Source organism: Lytechinus pictus, chromosome 15 (genome assembly GCF_037042905.1).
Source record: "Lytechinus pictus isolate F3 Inbred chromosome 15, Lp3.0, whole genome shotgun sequence".
NCBI lineage: Eukaryota > Metazoa > Echinodermata > Echinoidea > Temnopleuroida > Toxopneustidae > Lytechinus > Lytechinus pictus.
In genome coordinates this window covers 22425878-22447329 of record NC_087259.1, presented here as the reverse complement: position 1 = coordinate 22447329, position 21452 = coordinate 22425878, and the positions used below count along the sequence as shown (strand labels likewise).

The 21452-nt window shown below is 35.2% G+C and overlaps 1 protein-coding gene across 1 annotated transcript in view; it reads right to left on the bottom strand.

The window, feature by feature from the left end:
* Positions 1 to 10197, bottom strand: part of LOC129277434 (xenotropic and polytropic retrovirus receptor 1 homolog) — a 29038-nt gene extending 18841 nt beyond the window's left edge. The window contains exons 1-4 of the mRNA XM_054913613.2: positions 10150 to 10197; positions 7454 to 7555; positions 2212 to 2453; positions 1125 to 1274 (exon numbers count right to left, since the gene is read on the bottom strand). Coding sequence (XP_054769588.2) covers positions 1125 to 1274; positions 2212 to 2453; positions 7454 to 7555; positions 10150 to 10189 — 534 coding nt within the window. The 5' untranslated portion in view covers positions 10190 to 10197. The remainder of the gene's footprint in view (positions 1 to 1124; positions 1275 to 2211; positions 2454 to 7453; positions 7556 to 10149) is intronic.
* Positions 10198 to 21452: the final 11255 nt, after the last annotated feature.

Sequence of the window (21452 nt, the reverse complement as noted above, 5' to 3'; positions counted from 1 at the left end):
ATATTAAAATAAAGATTTTTTAGGTTGGGATGTTCAAAATCAGATTGCAAACGTATTGTACAGTGTGTGCTTGGCTTTGCTATTTGTTATGTACTTTGTCCAATATAGCTCACAAAGTACACAGAGAGTAGTTACATACAATATAGTCTCTGGACAGGACGAATAGAAGGTACATGTAAACACTAAAAAATTTTCAGGTTATCAAAGGCCCCGTTTTCAAAGGAGATTAAGATAAGGACAGCTTATTTTGTTTGTTAGCACAGGCAAACGAACTGGTTAATGAGAGGAATTAGCAATATAGGGACATCATCTGTCCAACCTTGCCCTCATGCTTACAGAAGATGCCCTCACACAAAGTTTAGCAATCAATGGTATTGCTCATTTTTTACGACTGATTGCACACAATGATTAATGTAATCCATTGTTAATTTCAGCCCTTATATCAAACATTACACTTAAATGCTTTTCACACTGCACATATTTTCCTTAACCCCGGGGAAATTGGTGGAGGGGGGGGGGTTCTTAGCCCCACCAATTTCCCGGGGTTAAGCTTCGCCCACTTTGATTTCACACTACGTTTTAGCAAAGTGGGCTAGCACAGTAAATAGTACGGTACTATCTGGCCCTGCAAAAAAGCAGGGTTAGCTGGCTTATTGCGGTGATAAGAGATGCAGTGTGAAACGAAACCGGGCTAAGGAAATGTGAGGCTAAGCATTAGCCAATCACAGAAGTCGAAACTGCACTTTTATCACGCTCTGTGTGGCAAAATCATCAATATTCATGAGCTGTGCGATAGTCCGGGGTTAAGGCGTCAAATAGTATGGGGTTAAGAAAGACAGTGTGAATCCAAAAAAGATACTATGGGGTTAAGGATAGTCCGGGGTTAAGGATAGTATGGGGTTAAGGAAATGAAGTGTGAAAAGCATATGTGTTAATGGACCTCTGTTTCATAGATGATATTGTTGATTTGTTTAGCAGTGTAGAATTGTGAATGTTGTACTCTGTTGAGGTGGAAGTTCACACCACTCCTCTTCCTTAGCATCTTGTCATTATCAATTACTTAAAATCAAACCTTAGATCAAACGCTATTAAACCTTTCGTTTAAAGGGCCCTGGACTACATACCTCTGTTTCATAGATGATATTATTGATTTGTTTGGCAGTGTGGAATGGTGAGTGTTGTACTCTGTTGAGGTGGAAGTTCTCACCACTCTTGTTTTTGAGCATCTTGTCATGTTTCTTGAGGATCTTACGGAAACCTGTGAAGTTGAGTTCCTGCATGGAATACAATCAAAGAAGAAATATAAAATATATATCATGAGTTACCTTAACTCCTTGGAGAATGAGCCAGCACATATGCGGGTTTGAGTCTATGGAAAACTTGTGTTATAGCAAAATCATTCAGTCTTCAACAGGATAATACAGGGGGAAAAAAACACATCCTCATTCCACATAGATTTGAATGAAATAAAATGCACACTTATGCATATTTTGTGTTTTTCAGCAAAATAACTCAACAATAAATGAATGAATTGAATTGAATTGAACACTCATTGAAAGAAATACATATAAATCTAAAGCAATAGACAAAGTTCAATGAATTCTCAAGTTTCGCAAACTTTCACAAAAATTCATAACACATACATGTAGTGAGCAAGTGTAACTCTCTAATTTTGTTTCAAAAAGATCATCTATTAAGGCCACCGCACACCTTACGACTGTTCGCGATCCAATTTTGGAACAAATCGCATTTTGCTTATTTTCTGAAAATGTGAATGGGACATATCATTTTATTTGAGGTTGAAATCAATTGAAAGAATACTAATATAACCATTTTGAAAGATTGCAAGCTTTTATTTTTTAGTAAAGGCCAAATTAGTTTCAAATCGTGGTCAATCGTACGACTGCTATGACGTCATTACGACTAGATATTGAATTCGCTTTTATTCTAAAGAGGATGATAGCATAGTCACAGATTTGAACATAGGTATTCGTACGATGATTTAGAACATTACACAGTAAGATATTCCAAGTCTCAATATTAGCATCAAATTCTACTACATTTTATTCTGAAATCGAGTCGCCGACCAGTCGTAAGGTGTGCGGTGGCCTTTAGAAATTAATAACAATTTCCATTCCAAGTGACAAATCATTATGCCCCAATATATCATCTTTCCAATAACAAATCCTTTACTGAGCTATTTTACAATACCTGGTAGTTCTGTAGGAGTATGAGGCTAAGGTAGAACTCTGTGAAAGCCAGCTTCAGATCTGTTATCTTACGCTTATGGGACTTGATGACCCTGGTTTCACTGTCCAGTTGCTCAGGGATGAAGAAGGAGCTCCGCCGTCGGAGGGAGGCCCGTCGGAGATCCTTGGCACTGGGTTTGCTGTCCACCTGGCGGAGCTCGTCGCATAGTTGGGCAAAGTTGCGCGATGCCTCAGCTGCTTTTTCTATTAAAAAAAGGAAATGAAAATATGTTTTGATATTGTGATGGAGATCCCATTATGAACACTGTACATTGTACGTGTACAAATTTCATTTATTGCATCCATTTCGTTCCTGCAAACTTTCATTCATTCATTAGCTTTTCATGTTTACATATTGTACACTGTGAAAGGCCTAATAAATATATATACCGGTACATGTAAATGACAAAATGTTCACTGGAATTCATGTAAGAACCAACCAGCAACTGGCAAGATGAAGCATTCACCTTCCAGAAAGAACTTTATTGCCTCCCCCCTTTAAAAAAAAAAAAAATAAATAAAAATTATTAATAATAATAATTATAATAATAGTAATTTTAATAACAATAACAATAGTAATAATAATAGACAAATGAATTAATTAATGAATAGTTGAATACATGTAAATACAATCAGAACCACACACAAAAAAACATACACCCCTGTATGCAAGAACTGATCAACATAGCCAAGATACATTCAATAATAAGGCCCGTATTCTGAAGTCGGGTTTAACTTAAACTCAGGTTTAAAGTTGTGGTTTAAGTATGGACAGCCAATTGTTACATAAATCACTAACGGTAGAGATATCATATTTCAGCTCATTTGGCTCTCAAATCATTCATAATTGTCTAGGAGGTATATAGATTATTGTCTTCACCATCGATGAATCAGGAAAGAGCACAGTAAACATAAGAAACGTACAACTTAATAAAAAAATGATACTTTTGGCTTCCCATACTTAAACCGCAACTTTAAACCTGAGTCTAAGTTAAACCTGACTTCAGAATACGGGCCATTGAGTTTGTTTTTGAAAAAAAATGTTTCTAGAAAGGAATTTTAGAAAGATACATGTACATGTCGCTTTAAGGTGAGGATAAATGTTGTCTTGAAATTGAAATTACAGTATTGCATGATTAATGGAGATGAATTATCAGAAAGTGGATATTTTTGTAATGAAATACACAGTAAATATTGGAAAAATCTATTATCATAACTAGGAAATATTTTAGTTCTTCTGACATTTTTAGTACTGCGGTGCTCAAAAAGTTTACTAGTGAACCCCACCAGAATATGAATATATTTAAATAAAGTTTTATCATGTTTTAGTTATTTAATTGTGAAGTCTGGTGATAAAATATCATATTCAATAAAGTTTGTTTCTCTGGGCTTGCCGAACATTGGTTGTTGTCTACATTCAACACTCAGCATGAAGGAATGCATTTTGTGGTGAGGTTCGCAGAATTTTGAGCACAACTGCAACATGTAGTTCACAATGCAACATTGTATTAAGTTTCACTCATTCATAATTGATTGATTAATTACTGCTGAAATTGAGTGTTCACTGTTCAATCATTGATTGCAACTTGTGCATCTTTGATGCCGGCATTATCCAGTACATGAGGTGACCATGTGAATTTCACTCGGAAACAAATTAATGCAATCATTTTCTCTGTTAAAGACAAAAAGAGGAAACTCAAAATTCATCATTGTTATACCCTGAACGTTATTTACATGCACTTTCAAACTTCCTTTTCTATCTAAATATTGAGTGACATTCAGACCACTTAAACCTACTGTACTCACAATAATAAAATACAAGAATTTGCCTGAACTATACATTAAGGTAACCCCCCCCCCAAAAAAAAAAATATATATATATATACCTGTATATACATCCATATATAAAAAATAAAAAAATTATGAGAATTTAATGTGAATGAAAATCGTATCTTTTCATATAAAAAATCATATACTGTATAATGAAAGGTACGTACATGGAGGCTATATTTGCAAGCAAAGTTTGCCTGCATAAATTGCAATCTTTATTCATTTGATTGATTATTACAACATATACACGTACATCTATGTTTGTTTGATAGTAAACACATCATTCAAGGAAAGCTTTATTTGACTTGTTGCTAGACTATAATATTTGATAAAAAGGTACATGTATCTCTCTGTAAAATGCAGCATTATTCAAATACTACAATTTATCATGTAAGCTGTCACTAAAATGTATAAAGTGAACACAATACATGTGCACAAAAGTTTGGCCTAAATTATTACTGTAAACATTCGTTTCCTACATGTTAAGGTGTGAATGATCTTTCTGCTTCATACTATAAGTATAGATCTGTTTTCAATCAAATTTCCCTAGTGTTCATGAACCATTAATGGCATAACAACACTGTCAGGTTCTCACAGTAGTATTAATTGTCAAGTGATGATATACAATTGTGTGTACACGTCTCTCATTCTATTCTGTCTGATACGTACATGTATCAACTGACAGAATCATAACAAGGGGTAGATTGCATGAAAGGTTGTTGGCCTGACTTGACTCAGCCTACATACTGTACAAGCTCAACAGTGAGTCACAAATTTGAGGGGGAAGGATATGGTGTAGGAGTTTGGGGGCCCATGGATCCCCCCAAAATTTCACACCTAAGAAAAAAGGGGGGGGGGGAAATAGAAATGAAAACGAAAGAAAAGGACAAAGTGTGAAATATGAAACTATTTTGAAAATATGTCAAAATATATTTTTGAGATGAGATTTTTGTAATAAAAAATGTCAAAAATTTGGGCTCATTCTCTTCACTCATTCGCAGCTTTTTATAAATTTTACCCTAAGTCTTAGTCCATGTCTTGCCCCTTTAAAGTTTTTTGTCTCATTACACTACTGGTATATAGAGTAAAGAGCAAACAAGAACAAAATGACCAAGACAAGCCAGTATTAAAGCTTTGACCTTTTTATAATGAAAATCTACTTTTGTGGTAGATTTTGAAATATTTTTATTCACTATTTCCTTTTATTATTTTTATCTCTCTCTCTCTCTCTCTTTCTTCTTTCCCTTTACATGACCTTCTTTTTTCCTCTTTTTTTAAGGGGGGGGGGGGGGGGTGGGCAATGCTCAAGCTACCCTCTAATAGTGTATGTCTGTATAATAAGTGAAGAATTATAAAACACTTCACAGAACACAAAAAGATCAATACACTTTACAATTTCAGTAATGTACATGTATGTAGAGAATCTTCCATGTACACTGTAGTGGAACAGTGTTATCTGACAAAAAAAACACTGTTATTTTAGTACAGGTGTATCTACTGTATGAATATTCAATTTTGAAATTAAATTTTCACCACTGCTGTATGTGCACAGTGATTCTTCTCAGTATATTCAAATAATGTTTTTGATACAGTATGAAGCTCAATTTTTTCATTCATTTCTTTATTCATATATATATATTTTTTTTTAAATTATATTTCTGTTTATATATTCATTAATTTAATCATTTACTTATTTATTTATTTATTCATTCATTTATGTATTTACTGATTTTATTTATCTATTTATTTACTTTATTTTTATTTATGTATTTTTAGGGGGGAGGGATAGGTGTCTCTCTAATTCGTACTATGAACCCCTCCCCTGCCCCCTCCCTGCCTATTTACATGTACATGTACCTACCCATACTGTAGCATGTATTCTTGAGGTTAATCAAATTAGAGTAAATCTGGTGTGTGATAATAAAATGTGCTCAGCCCACGATGTAATTCAAACCTATTTTGTTATGATATGATTAATTCCATTGCCATGGTAATGGACCTTCGAGATCCTTCATAATATTTAGACACACACGAACTCCATTTGTGTCATAATATGGTAGTGAGATGGCTGCTTCGAAATATTTTTGGCAACATGATTTTTGTTAATGTTAAACATCAAAAACAAACATTTGAGTGAAATACAAACATTTGAGCATTATTAACTTTTGAGTGAAATAATTTGTTATGAAAGAAAAAATCTCACCTAGTTGACAGCTAATTTCACACTACTCCTTGTTACAGTAGTGTAATATTGACTTTATATTACACAGTATGTATGTACTTATGAGCAACATACAACATGGTCAATTACTATAAATTAAGATTGCCTTTAATGAACATGTAAAGCATGATCCTCATTTCTCAATCAATGATTGGAGGGTTTTATCTTCCAAAAATGCCAACAAATCAAACAATTTAATCTTGACCCAGACAGAAAACCCAACACATGGTACAATTGTAGGCAACGCATTTGCAATCTTAATGAATTGACAATTTGTATGTTGAAGTTTCTGTGTAATCCTAATATTAATATCTAAAGCATTTTGAGGTGCCGATTATCTAGTTGCCTATTCAATGGCAATTTTAAATTAAGTTCCATCTGGGTCTTGAAGGCGATGGAATCTCTCAAATTATATCATCACTTGGGCTCTATGAATAAAGATATATTCTGAGTAATGCTACTTCACATACTTTATTAGTTTCTGGCTTGTGTCTTCACTCTTGACCCAAATAGAGCACAAGGAACGTTTCCTGCAATGACTTGTCACTAATAAATAGCTCAAGGAAACATTGTACATGATTGGCTGAAAGCAAAGTTTTGTCACCAACAGTGTGCACAACAAGGAGATTGTATGTTGAGTCATAATACAACACAATATTTTTTTCAAAACTTTTCATGCACCCTGCTATGGCAGCACTATCGTACCTACGGGGGGGGGGGGGGGGGGGGGGCAGAGGGGGCAGTCTGCCCCCCCTGACGAGCGACAACCCATGCAAAGGACGTATCCCTGCCCCCCCTGACGAGCTTGAAGACCTTTATTGTCCCCCTGACGAGATTTTTTTTTTTTTTTTTTTTGCTTGTCAAATTTTTTTCTGGTACGAAATCCTTCATTTGTGATTGAAGACCTTTTTTTTTCTTTTTTTTTTTCTTGTCAAATTTTGGCGGACGGTTTTGCCCCCCCCCTGTGAAAAATCCTAGGTACGCCACTGTATGGCAGTCATAATGCCTGCAGTATGAAAGTTTTGCACCAAGATGACAAGAAGATTTCATCAAGTTGAATTTCCCCTTTTTTTTGGAGGGGAGGGAGACAAAAAAAAATTACGAATCTTGTCTTGTCTTTTCTTTTCTTTTTTTTTATTTACTCTGGACTTACCTGAGAAAAAAGTATTGATTTTAGAGAGCTCCTTCTCACAGAATTGAAAGTACTTCTCTTCAAACTGGACAAAGTGACGATCCACCTGAGCCTCCCCCGATACTGATTTTAAAGATTGAAATGAAATGAGATCAAATGAGATTAATAACCGATGTATATAATAAAGAATTTTGGGGATATATAGAAGATGTTGATGATGATTGCTATGAGGAAGGTGATGACATTAATGGGAAGGGTAATACATACATGTACATGATGATGGTAACAACAATGTTGATGACAATATTGATGATGATGATGATAATGATGATTAAGATGATGATGATGATAATGATGATGATAATTATGATGATGATGATGATTATGATAATTATGATGATGATGATGATGATGATGATGACAATATTGATGATGATGATTATGATGATGATGATTGCATGTGGTGGTGGTGATTATGATGATGATGATAATATTGATGATGATGATGATGCTGATGATGACAATATTGATGATAATCGTGATGATGATGATGATGATAATGATGATAATGACAATATTGATGATGATGATGATGATGGTAATTATGATGATGATAGTCATCATCAACATCCTCCTAATCATCATCATCAAACATGGTCACAACAAGCAGACTATTTGACTTTCATGAATAGAAAATTTAGCAATACAGATTGGGGAAACAATGTCATATCAATTGAGTAAAAGTATTCAAATTGTTGAAAATTGTTTCCTAATATTCAATTCAGTCTCTAAAATAAAAGTTTAAAAACAAACACTCCATGAGAAAGGATTTTATGAAAACTTATTTAAAACCATTATTCCTGCATATGTTCATGCGCAGTTATAGGTCTCTTCCTCTTTTTTCTGTAAGCTCTATCATTTCATGTACATCTTCTTTTCTCCCCCTTACCTTTCCTACGAGGAATTACAAATCACCTTTGTCATTTCCTGGGGAGGAATTGCCAAATTTCCTGAAATTGTTATTATGGGAGACACATGTCCAGGTATTATGGAGATGATTTAATGTTTATACAGGTATTCCATGACATTCAAGCAACAGGGAACAATTCCCTGATACAGCGTTATCTCAGTGCACACTATTCAGCAACTTTTTTTAAAACCTAACAGGTACCGACCATGCCAACTTTGTAACTGTTGGCTAATTTTGTAGAGGAAAGAGTCAAACAAGTATTTTCATACTTGCATTATGCATTGCACCATTCCTGCTTGAAAAACTTGAAACAATTTGGAAAGATCTATTTTGTAATGCTTTTAATGCATGTATTTCACATTGTAACAACTAAAAGGAAACGATGTTTAGATTTTTATACCAATATTTCACTCATTTTTATCAAAATTTCTGTATGTGGTGGAAGACATTTATATCATTTTACAAAACTATGTCATCTTTTATATTTTAAGTAAATGTTTTCAGGTTTGAGCAGGATGGATTCTTGGGACGAGCAATCACTCACCGCCCCCCCCCCCCCCGCATACTTTTTTTTTTATCCGTATGCTTAATGAGTACAAGGTGCCAGGGGTGACTGCTGGGTGGGTGAGTTCAGTTGTTTGACTTAGTGTCTTTATGGTCGTTGGATGAATGAGGAGCGTGGTATGAATGTGAGTGTGTTTTGTTTTGAAAGTGATTGTTAGCCGGCCCTATTAATGCATAGCTCCGGTGAAGTTAGCTGACCCTACAAAGTTCCACCTGAGCGATGGATTTGAATAACCAATTCCATTGCTCAGGTTGAATGGTGTTGTGGGATTAGCAATCCTTGGCTGGAGCTGTGCATTGGACTTGACTGCTCGCTCGTCCCCAGACACCCTCCTGTCTTTCGTTTTTGTTCCTGTTTAAAACTAAGTTTTTTATTGTTTGAATTAAGATGTTTATCAATAAGCATCCTTCCACCACCACATGTGTTTATATTTTTTTATTACTTCATCTTTTCCTTTTAGTATACATAATATATTAAGTTGCATTATATTTTCGTCATCATTTCAAGTTTGATGTTTTTAAATCTGTACACTCTATGTATATATATGCCTGTAAATTGTACGCAATTCAGCCTTTTGGCTGCAAAGTGCAATAATTTCAATAAAACCTTTTCAATTTCAATGATTTTTTTTTTAGAAAAGAAAAGTATAGAATTACTATTAAGCACTGCAAACTAGTTAAAAAATTGATATTAAAACCAATCAAAAATGTGGGTCATTATTACAGTTTATATGGTATGTTTCATTTAATAGTACTCAATGCCATGGTGTTGGTCTGACTTGTAAATTTAAAACACATTTACAAGTATTTCATTTCCTCCACATCATATCCGTTATACAAGGGGTGGAGAGTTACAAAAAAATTAAACGGCTTTAATATAAAGTTTGAAATTAGGCATCAGCAGGGCTTGACATTAGCAGGGCAAAGTGGCCCTGGGCAACCACAAATGAGACTCTGGCCACCAAAATTCTGTAAAAGCCCACACATATTTGGTGGCCCTGTTTGGCTACCAAAGTTTTGATAAATTGTAATGTTTTCTATTGTTTTACTGCAACCAAATTTGCTTTGTGGGCCACCAAAATTATAAAATTGATGATTTTGGTTGACTGATAGGGCCACCAAGAAAAAAGTTAGTGTGGAGCCTTGGACTATCAGTGAGGTGTTTTAAAGACTAGATACTTACTATCTGCTTCTGGGGCTGCTCTCTGGGCATCGTACAGCATGTTCTTGAGTTCCTATTCAAGACACGCAGAGAAAAAAGAGTTAAAAGTTACACTGAAGCTTTAGGTATACTTATATTACATTATTTCTTTAGTGATGTCTTTTGCCAATTTAAATTTTATCCACTTACATGTACATTACATACAGTGTAGACAGTAAATTGATCAAATAATTGAACGTATCTTTTCATTCATTAATTCTATTTCATATTTTTATTTCAAACAATGAAATATGGATTTTCTTCATTTTTTTCATTTTAACTTTAAGTACAATGTAGTTCTAGTACTCAATCATTATATTTTATTGACTACTACATATATACTTATTTCCAACCTGTATAGATTATTCATTTATACAGTATGTAGGCCTAGATCTATCAATATCTAATAATTCTATAGATGTACTTACTCATTGTTTATTTCATTCATTATTCTTCATCTACATAATTCATTCCTCCATTCATTTATTCATTGAATTGTTTTCAAAGAAATTTTTTTTGCACTCTGATCAAATATTCTATGTTATTTTTTTCCATTTTTCTTATAAATCATCGACTCATTCTTTGCAGTAAGAACCAACCAATGACCCAAATAATATATTACAGTGTGTAAATAAATTATCATACTGCGTCACCACAAAATGTGGACAGTTTATAAAATGGGCAAATTTCAATCATTCCAACACAAAAGGGGGGATTCCTTGACCAATGAATAATCCCTGAAGAATCTATAAAGGCTTTGATCTTGGACAAATAAACACAGAATGGCATCACACGTGCAGATCATGTGACTCCCATGCCCTGTTCCATCCACTGGTTATTTGACAGCGCCCTGCAAATATTGGAGCAACCACTTTTCTCCAGAAGATGACCTTGCTAAGATACAAGGTGAATTTCTTTAGACAGCTCTACCCACACTCTCCCTTTTTATGAAGTGTGTTGATACTTTCAATAATGGAAGGGAGGAGCTGAAAGAAACACATGTATTTTATATGTGTAAATGGACCAATATAGTTATACTGATGAATCGAAATAATTCTTAATGAATTTGACATTCTTCATAAAATAGGGAATGACAGGTGCATGAACACTCGTTATTCTTTTACAGTATGAACACAAACACCAATACCAGACTTGAAATCTGAATCAGTCAATGAGCAAGGCAGAAAGTGCAAGGGGAAACTGATGTCATCAAATGAAGATGCAGACAGATCACGTGAAGAGAGAGTGTGTTCATACTGAATTTTACAAAGTAGAATCATTAGCAAACACTTGTGAAATCTGGTTGAAGATAAACTTTAGAATACAGACATATTAATGTGAATGGGTGCAACATCAGCAAAAAATTACCTCCTCTGCATTCTCTTCAAAATGCTTTTCAGTGTACTGAAAATTTACACATTTTATTTTTTTTAAACATATAAACAATTTGATTTCTCCATATATTTGACCATGCACATAAAGGCACGTGCCTATACAGTAGGTTACATGTACTTTAGGTCATTGCAAACGATTTGGCTTTTTGGACAGACTATACCCCAACAGCACATAACAGAATGTCTACATGTATATGGTTTCACACAGGTTGGAGTCGTGATTCTACCTCGCTCCCACTCTTATCGTATCATGACGAACTTCAGCATAATCCTTCCTTACTAATTCCTCCCATTACCTCATTCAGAATGTCTTAAAGAAAAATTCACCCTAATGAAAATTTCATTGTAAAAATACCAGAATATTAATGAAAAAAACATTGGTAAAGGTTTGAGAAACGCATCCATCAAAGATTTTAAAAGTTATTACAGGGAATCAGGGATGGTTATTATAATCTAAAGCTTTTGATTTAACGTCATATATCACATTTACAAGGACTTCAGAAGGGTAAGATGAAAACTTGTCACTGTGATCTTGGCCTTTGACCTTTTGACATCAAAAATCAATAGGCTTGCTGGGATCCATGCTAGTATCATACACACCAAATTATATGAGCCTAGGTTATGTTAAACTGAAGTTACATGTATTGCGTTTATAAAGAATTTTGATTTGATGGCATATAAGAGCAGCTGCCTGCTGCCCCGTTTGTTATAAAATGCATAAATTTCATTCTTCTTATGGTTCATGATGACTTGAAATTTGTTTATTTCAGGAACGGGTGTGAAATGATTTGTCTGTTGATATACTGAAGGTACAATAAAAAATCATTTTCAATTTTCAGATGTAAAATAAGGAAGTTATGACATTTTTTACTTTGCTTAATTTTACAAAACAGCAATATGTACATCCTGGTCAGTATATGAGGGGACTGATGATGTCACTCACTATTTCTGTACTTTATTATATGAAATATTCTAATTTCATCCTCATTTTCATGTGAAACATTTTTTTATTCCTCTCTGAACATGTGGAAATTCCATTGTTTTCAACATTTGATGCATCAGTCAAGTCGGTCCTTGCCAAATCTGTAAAAATTGAAATATTGTACAATTCAAACAATAAACAAGTGGAACGCCTCTGGCAGTCTCGCCTGCATTACGCGATTTAATATAGCAGCAGTGCTAACTTTGAAAACTACTATAAGATAATCATTCACATAAACACTATTCATATAATGACATAATACCACGTTCATTGACCATAGATGACATTTGAACGGTGACTTAAGACTTGTCAACAGAACTACACCCATGTCCACATTTCATTCACTCTATCCATAAACTTTCAAAGTTATGATGGCAATTCAACAATTACCCCAACATGGCCTAAGTTTATTGACCTTAACTGACCTTTGACCTTGGTTTTGTGACCTGAAACTCACAGGGGATGTTCAGTGATACTTGATTACTCTTATATCCCAAGTTTTATGAAATAGATACATAAACTTTAGAGTTACTGTACATGTAGGATGGTAATTCAACAAATACCCCCAACACAGCCAAAGTTCATTGACCTTAAATGACCTTTGACCATGGTCATGTGACCTGAAACTCGTACAGGATGTTCAGTGATATTCGATTACTCTTATGTCCAAGTTTTATGAACTACATGTAGATCCATAAACCTTCAGAGTTAGAATGGTAATTTAACAAAGACCCCCAACACGGCAAAAGTTCATTGACCTTAAATTACCATTGACCATGGTCATGTGACCTGAAACTCGCACAGGATATTCAGTGGTACTTGATTAACCTACTGTCTAAGTTTCATGAACTAGATCCATAAATTTTCAAAGTTATGAAGGTAATTCAACAAATACCCCCAACTTGGCCAAAGTTCATTGACCCTAAATGACCTTTGACCTTGGTCATGTGACCTGAAACTCGAGCAGGATGTTCACTAATACTTGATTAACCTTATGCCCAAGTTTCATGAACTAGGTCCATATACTTTCTAAGTTATGATGTCATTTCAATAACTTAACCTTCGGTTAAGATTTGATGTTGATGCCGCCGCCGTCGCCGTCGGAAAAGCTCTGCTATGCATGCGAGACAAAAAACAAAAGAAATAGTGAGTGAGGGACATTATCAACTCTCTAATTTGCATGTCCACTTAGTTGTGGATATTAAACTGTTTTGCAAAAAATAAGCGAAACTTAAGATATATACTGTACATGTATACATATATCATAAATTTCTACATTTTACATCTTATTTTAAATGATATTTCAGTATTATGCTTTGATTTTTCTCCATAGATTCAAATGATCATTTTATTCAGGGGTGGACTTGACCTTTAAGACCAATTTCTTGAATTACATACGTATGTGTAGCCTGGGTCTGTGTGTGCAGACTGGAGGGGGGCAGGGCAGGTTATGTGTGATTGAAAAGAATGCCATTCATGCTTTATTGAATGATTTCGCATGAAATGATTGGTAATTGGTGGACCTATCTGTTAATTGGAAAAATGGCAATTGACAGTCGTGTTCACATGAAAGTCTTACTTGCTTTAAATTGGTCGACCTACATAATTTTAATTGGAAGTGGGAATTGACAGTCCTGTTCATGAGGAAGCCTTACTTGCCTTTAGTTGGTCGACCTGCATAACTGTTAATTGGAAGTGTGTATCGACAGCCGCGTTCACAAGGAAGCCTTTAACTTTATATCTTTTTCAACTCAATAACAAAAAAATGTGGTCTTAACCCTTTTCATGCTGATGTTGTAGTTTTGCACATGTTCATAAATTTAAATTTAACAATCGTAATAATTAGTTTTCCTTCCCCCTGCTGGATACCTTCACACATGTATCAGAGAAGTTAAGATATTTCTTGGATCTAGTAACGATCAGTATCAATGATGCAATTTGGATTTCTCGAAAAAATAACTAGCTAAATAAATAAATAAATAACAATAATTCAGCATGAAAAGAGTTTAAGTGAGTGACTTACATGTACATGTATATTGCTCAAGAAAATTTGCATTTTTACATACATGTACAGTGTGTATTTTTGATAGGGCAAGCTAAATCAATCCTGTATACCCAGTAGGCCTAATTCTTTGTTTTTAGCACACTATTCTTTTTTTTTTCTTCATGTTCATCTCTGCATGTACCATATTGATTGATTTATAGCTCATTATATGTTACTTTTTGACAAAGTTTTTTACAACTTAGACTTTAGTTTATCAGTATGCACTACATAGCTTTTGTGCAATGGAGGCTTGTATGAGGATCAGATGTTTTGGATTCCAATGGGGGCCATTGCAATGGAGAAAATTTCCATGTTGTGAATGTCACATACTTGTAACAAGGCAAACTGGAGAGCATCAATGTTACAGGAGAATGAAACCATCAAAACAAAATAGCTTTACACGTCCAAGTGTGAAAATAAAACAAGTGGAACGCCTACATGTAGTTACATGTATCTGGAAGTCCTAACTACATTGTACATAACGCAATATAAGTACATGTACATGCAATTAACAATATTTCAAAATGAGTGTGGGGGAGGAAGCAAATATTCATTTTATTTTATTTGCCTAGTGGCTTGAAAATGAATTCATCCATTTACCAATACCTGATAAACATTTATAGTCCATGGTCTTGTGAAGTTTGCAAAGTTCTTGAAAATTCAAAATATCTGCCATGGTTAAGTTTTTTACACAACATGGTCAAAGTTCATTGACCCTAGATGACCTTTGACCTTGATTGTGTATTCTGCAACTCACTTTACATAATGTACATGTAGATGGTCTGTGATATATTTCAAAGATTTGATGACATTTAACAAGTGGAATGCCTCTGGCGGTCTCACCTGCATCACGCGATTCAATATAGCAGCAGTGCTGACTTTGAAAACTACTATAAATTATTCACAAAAAGCACTAATTCATATGATGATACAATAATACGTTCATTGATATTTGATCTTGATCATGTGACCTAAAACTTGTCAGTGATACTTGATTACCCCTATATCCACATTTTATATACTATATCTATAGACTTTGAAAGTTATGAGAGTGATCTAATAATTACCTCTAAAATGGCCAAAGTTCAATGACCTTTGACTTTCGTCATGTGACCTGAAACTCGCATGAGATATTCAGTGATACTTGATGACTCTTATGTCCATGTTTCATGAATCAGATCCATAAACTTTTGAAGTTATGATGGTAATTCAACAGATACCCCCATTATGGCCAAAGTTCATTGACCTTTGACGTTGGTCATGTGACCTGAAATTCGCACAGGATGTTCAGTGATACTTGATTACCGGTACTCATATGTCCAAGTTTTATGAACTAGACCAATAAACTTTCAAAGTTTTGACGGTAAATCAACAAATACCCCAACTTGGCCAAAGTTCATTGACCCTAAATGACCTTTGACCTTTAATCATGTGACCTAAAACTTGCACAGGATGTTTAGTGATACTTGATTACTATTATGCCCAAGTTTCATGAATCAGATCCATAAACTTTCAAAGTTATGATGGTAATTCAACAGATACCCCCAATTTGGCCAAATTTCATTGACCCTAAATGACCTTTGACCTTGGTCATGTGACATGAAACTCAAGCAGGACGTTCAGTAATACATGATTAACCTTATGTCTACGTTAAATGAACTAGGTTCATATATTTTCTAAGTTATGATGACAATTTAAAAACTTAACCTTAGGTTAAGATTTTGATGTGGATTCCCCCAACATGGTCTAAGTTCATTGACCCTAAATGACCTTTGACCTTGGTCATGTGACCTGAAACTAAGGCAAGATGTTCAGTAGTACTTGATTAACCTTATGGCCAAGTTTCATGAACTAGGTCCATATACTTTCTAAGTTATGCTGTCATTTCAAAAACTTAACCTTCGGTTAAGATTTGGTGTTGACGCCGCCTCCGTCGGAAAAGCGGCGCCTACATGTACATGTATAGTCTCACTCTGCTTCGCAGGTGAGACAAAAACTTAACCTTTGATAATATTTCAATGTTGATACACCATCATGGTATAAGTTCATTGACCTTAAAATGGCCTTTGACTTTGATCATGTGACCAGAAACATAGACGATAGACGATCAGTGATACATGATTATCTGTACACTGTATGTCCAAGTTTCATAAAATAGACTTAACCCTGGTCAAAATACCAATGTTGACGACCCCGTCAACGGCAGTGCTACAGTAGTCTCGCTCTGATATGCAGACAAGACAAAAAAGGGCACAAAATATCATTCAAAACTTTAATAGGGCATTGGGTGATTTCAAGTACGGTGTTGAAATTTGGCGTTGGTGTTGTAATACACCAGTCACAACACCGTACTTGAAATGATGCTGGTGTTGGGATTGACCTCAGAAAATATGACGTATTTCCGGCAGTTCGTGTTCAGCGCTGGTGTTGAATGTCATCTGCTGAACCGAGCTTCACAGCTGGTGTTGACAATCTACATGTACATGTACGTGCAATTTCCCCATTCACCAAAACCAAACCCCAGGGATTGGGAAAATCGTGATTTAAAGTTCGGTGTTGATGATTTGAAGCCCACGAACAGGATGAAACATCCCTGTAAAATCCCTGAGCTTTTGCAGTTAAGATGAGCGCAAATCATTAGTGTTTTATACATTTTTAAGGAAAATATCTTGCAGCGATTTTAACCTTTGCATTCTGTAGGATAAGTTTTTATTGCAATTTCTCCTCAATTTCACTTTTATCGTAGAGAATTTCTCGCATAAAGTTGAGGTGATCATCAGTGCAGAGGTTTGACATCATAGCTATCAATAATGCAATTGCTATCACTCCTCTGAACCCAGCTTGTTGTTGGAGCTCGGTTCAGCAGCCTTTTCACACTCTTAACACGAACACCAAACTTGAAATCACCCATTGTGTTCAATCAAAAGGCATCCAAGGTCATGGGATTGGATGGCTTTGGATTAATTTTACAAGTACATGTATGTGTGTACGGCGACTGTCAATATATCACCCGGGCATGAAAAACAATACCTTATTTCGTGTTAGAGAATGCTGTCCTCCTTGTTTTATGGCAGTAATACCCATACATTTCAAATGAATACAAATATTTGAAATACATGTACGTGTGCAATCTGAGTTTGAATCCATAGTTGCATAGTTTCTGTTCATACTTTCTGACAGAACTATTAATTTTTGGCATTGTTCACAAAGGTGAATCAAGGATAGATCAAAGTCAACAACTCAGGAAGAGTTGAGAGATATTGTATGCAAATTACATACAATGCTAAATGCTGTACAAGTAGCTTGGAACCCTGGGATTTTTTTTTAAGGTTTGTTATGATCCTGTTAATGCACACAGAGCTGCCTCACTGGACAAACCAAATCAGATTTAATAGCTCCCTGGGTATTCACAAAACAGGAATTGTCCTGAACAACAATAGGGGTGATCTACAGGCTACGGGTCACCAAATCAGAAGATGAGGCAGAAACCAAGTCCTGGCACATAATAGAAAAGTACAATCGGTTATAGAATAAGAAAGTTATGGAAGTGTGAAGTCTAGTTGTACTTTCTATGGGGATCCTCAAATTGGCAAACATTCTTCAAAATGGCTAATTTTGTGGACAACCCTCCATTTGTTTTGTACACAAATTTTCATTTCCCCTTAATTTATATTTAACATTATCTCCTCCTGGCCGTGACATATATGTGGTGAAAAATTATATTTTCTCATAACATACAGTAATGCTCAGAGGGAGGCGAGATGTACTTCAACTTGACGATGCATTTATCAATGTTCTTCTTTTCTCGTTGTTGTTGCCAATATTGGATCTTGTCTATTATCATTGTTGCCGATATAATAGTACAAGTAAATATTTGTTGCACTAAAAGTATTTGAGGATGGGGTTGTTGTTTTGTTATAGTTTTATTGTTATCTTTCATTTTTTATTTCTATTCTTTAATATCATATTTTATCTTATTTCATTCTATCATTCTCTACTGTAGGCCTACTGAAATCTAGCAGCCCACATTTTTACCATTTCCATTGATCTACAATTTTTGGTGGTATCTAGATGCCATGCGATGCAGGCATACTCAAATAGGCAACAAAGTCAGTTTTGACTACACTGTATTGTAGCCTTGCTTTTCTTGTTTGCTTTCCATTTTCACTATTAATTGATCAATGGGTCTTACTAAAGGTATGTCGTGCACCACCTCACCTGCCCTACGTATTTTAAACATTATCCTGACAAGCCCGATTGAAGCACATTCTAAGGGTGTCTCAGGAATCAGGATTACAAGTACTTGATACTTGATGTAGTATTCCCTTTGGCAGTAGTCACTATTTGGCAGCGAATGCAGAAGCTATGCTGGAATGATACCGATGATGAAGTATTCCCTTTATCTCTCAAAGTCAAACGTGAGCAGGGGGTGCTCTACAGGTGTATCTGATACCTCTTAGAACCTCATTAGAAATTCAGAATGATAATTACAAAAGCAGAACAAATTTGAACGTTGTATTTTTATCCACTTATTTTGGGGTCTCACCAAGGTGCGATAGAGACAGTCTTTTACAATTTCAGAGCTGTGTTTGAAGTTTTTTCTGATGAAGTTTAAAACCCTTGTACAGATGGATAGGTCTACTCTTGGCAGTGTCTGTTTATCCCATTTTAGATTATTTTTTATGTGGATCGATGGATTCCCAAATACTGAGGACTGCTGACCTCTTGAAGTTCTTCAACTAGGACTGCATTCTTTGTATGGCCTGGATCTTGCTTCTTAGATATCCTCAAAAGAATTGATGGAAAATGCTTTGTTTGCAATGCAGAGCTATCCACGCAACTGGAATCTCTTTTCTCGCACGATATTCCTCTGGCTTAAATTTTCATTAGTGGACACTTTTTAAGATGACATCAATGATCCCTAACATGGCAATACGGCTTTATTTATTTTAGTCAAATATGGAAATTCATAATTTTCAAATTACAATAATCCATTTACCCCACATGGCCACATTTCCCTACTTTTCAAGACCAAATATCTGCCACTTTCAAATAGATGAAAGCAAAACAAAATAAATATAAAATCAATCACATTCATCTAATAAATCAGAAATAAATGAAATCTCACTTGTAGTTTCCTTCAGAAACATCCCTGATGAAATAAGTATCACTAGTAAAGTGTATTTACCTGCCAAAATGGGAATCAGTGTGTAAAAATTCTTAGAATTTGAGTTGGCAGTTGTATATGCAGGTCTGATTCCCATTTCTACGAGTATGTTGCCCAGGGTGACCATAATTTGAGCAAATTTTAAAAATTATCATGAAGTTGATTTTCAATCAGAAATTTCTCACAGTTCACACAAATTTAATCAAAAACCATAAATACCAGACTGAAGGCAATCCCAAAGTCAAATTCAGTTGACGAAATTACAAAGTAGGGCAAGGGTTTCTCTGGTATCGCGATCTCAAAACTCCATGGCAATCGACTAGTGCGCGCTTGGCTGAAAAAGTGTCATAGAAAAGTGTGACCTTATTTGCACACGATCGTTTTGCAAAGCTTCAGAAACGAAATCAAGCAGACAAAGGTAAGATAATTATATCAGATGGAGGTTAAAATGCGCATGCCATAAATTTGGTAATTTCTTTACCGGTACTTACATGTCAGTAGAGGCGCACGGCCAATATGGTAGACTCTCTCCAATAGGGGAGACAATCTCCCACATTGGAGACTTGCTTTGCAAAAGGACAATGAACAACACCAACAAAAGCATGATTTTTTTCCACCCAAATTTGTCTCACTGAGGTCAGAAGCCCATTTGTTTTGTGTGTGATTGACAACAAAAATCCTTATCAAAACAAAAGTAGACGGTGAATTTTTAAAGTAGACGGTGAAAAGGGGTAATTTTTCATGAGGAATCTGCTTATCACATTTTTATTTGCCGCCAAGTTAATCCTTTTGCAGCAAATGTAAACAAAGGAAATTGGACTCCAAAACTGGAGACTGTCTCTGAAATTGGATACCCAAATTCTTAACAAAAGTCTCTGATATTGGAGATAATCTCCCACATTGGAGACAGTCTCCAATATTGGCCGTGCGCCTCTACTGCATGTATATATTTGACGACCTGCTCTGCTCACTCCTAGTACCAATGAGGTCCAAACATTAACATGTATGGACCTCATAGGCGACATTACCCAAATTATGGGTTGGACAATGCTGTTCTGATTTCCAACCCAAGACTTTGGTAAATGTACGCATTAATACAAGTTGCAGTGTTAAGATATAACTTTTATTTGGTCGCATTTAATTGAGTAAGTTCTAAAAATAGTTGAAAATAAAATGGATTATTGTTAAACTTACATTTCAGGCCCTTTTTGTTGATTTTCGGTGAGCATTCCACACACCTGCGACGAGTGATCAACTCCGAAGTGATACGCGTACTGGTCAGCTGATCGGTCAGGTGATCGGTTGGTTATCTTTTTGTCAGACGTTCATAATTTATGTTAAGCGTATCAATCTTCAGTATCTTGATTTCAAAGCATTAGTATTGCAGAGAAAAGTCATTATTGATTGGAATCAGTGGCGGGGGGGGGGGGGGGAGGGGGGGGGGGTTGGGGTGAGCATTTCTGCCCGTTCCCCCTTTTGAGATTTATAGTAAACATTTTGTAATTAAATATGTTGTTAATACTAGTTATGTGCCCCCCCCCCCCCCCCCCTCATGAGAATCACGTACAGCATTATTTGTAATGGGGATATTTCGTTCATATTCTTTTCTCTTTTTGGCCTTTTTTTTTTATTGCCAAATTAAAAATTTTACTGGGAACAAATTAACAATATGACTTTCTATACATCACATTTAGGGAC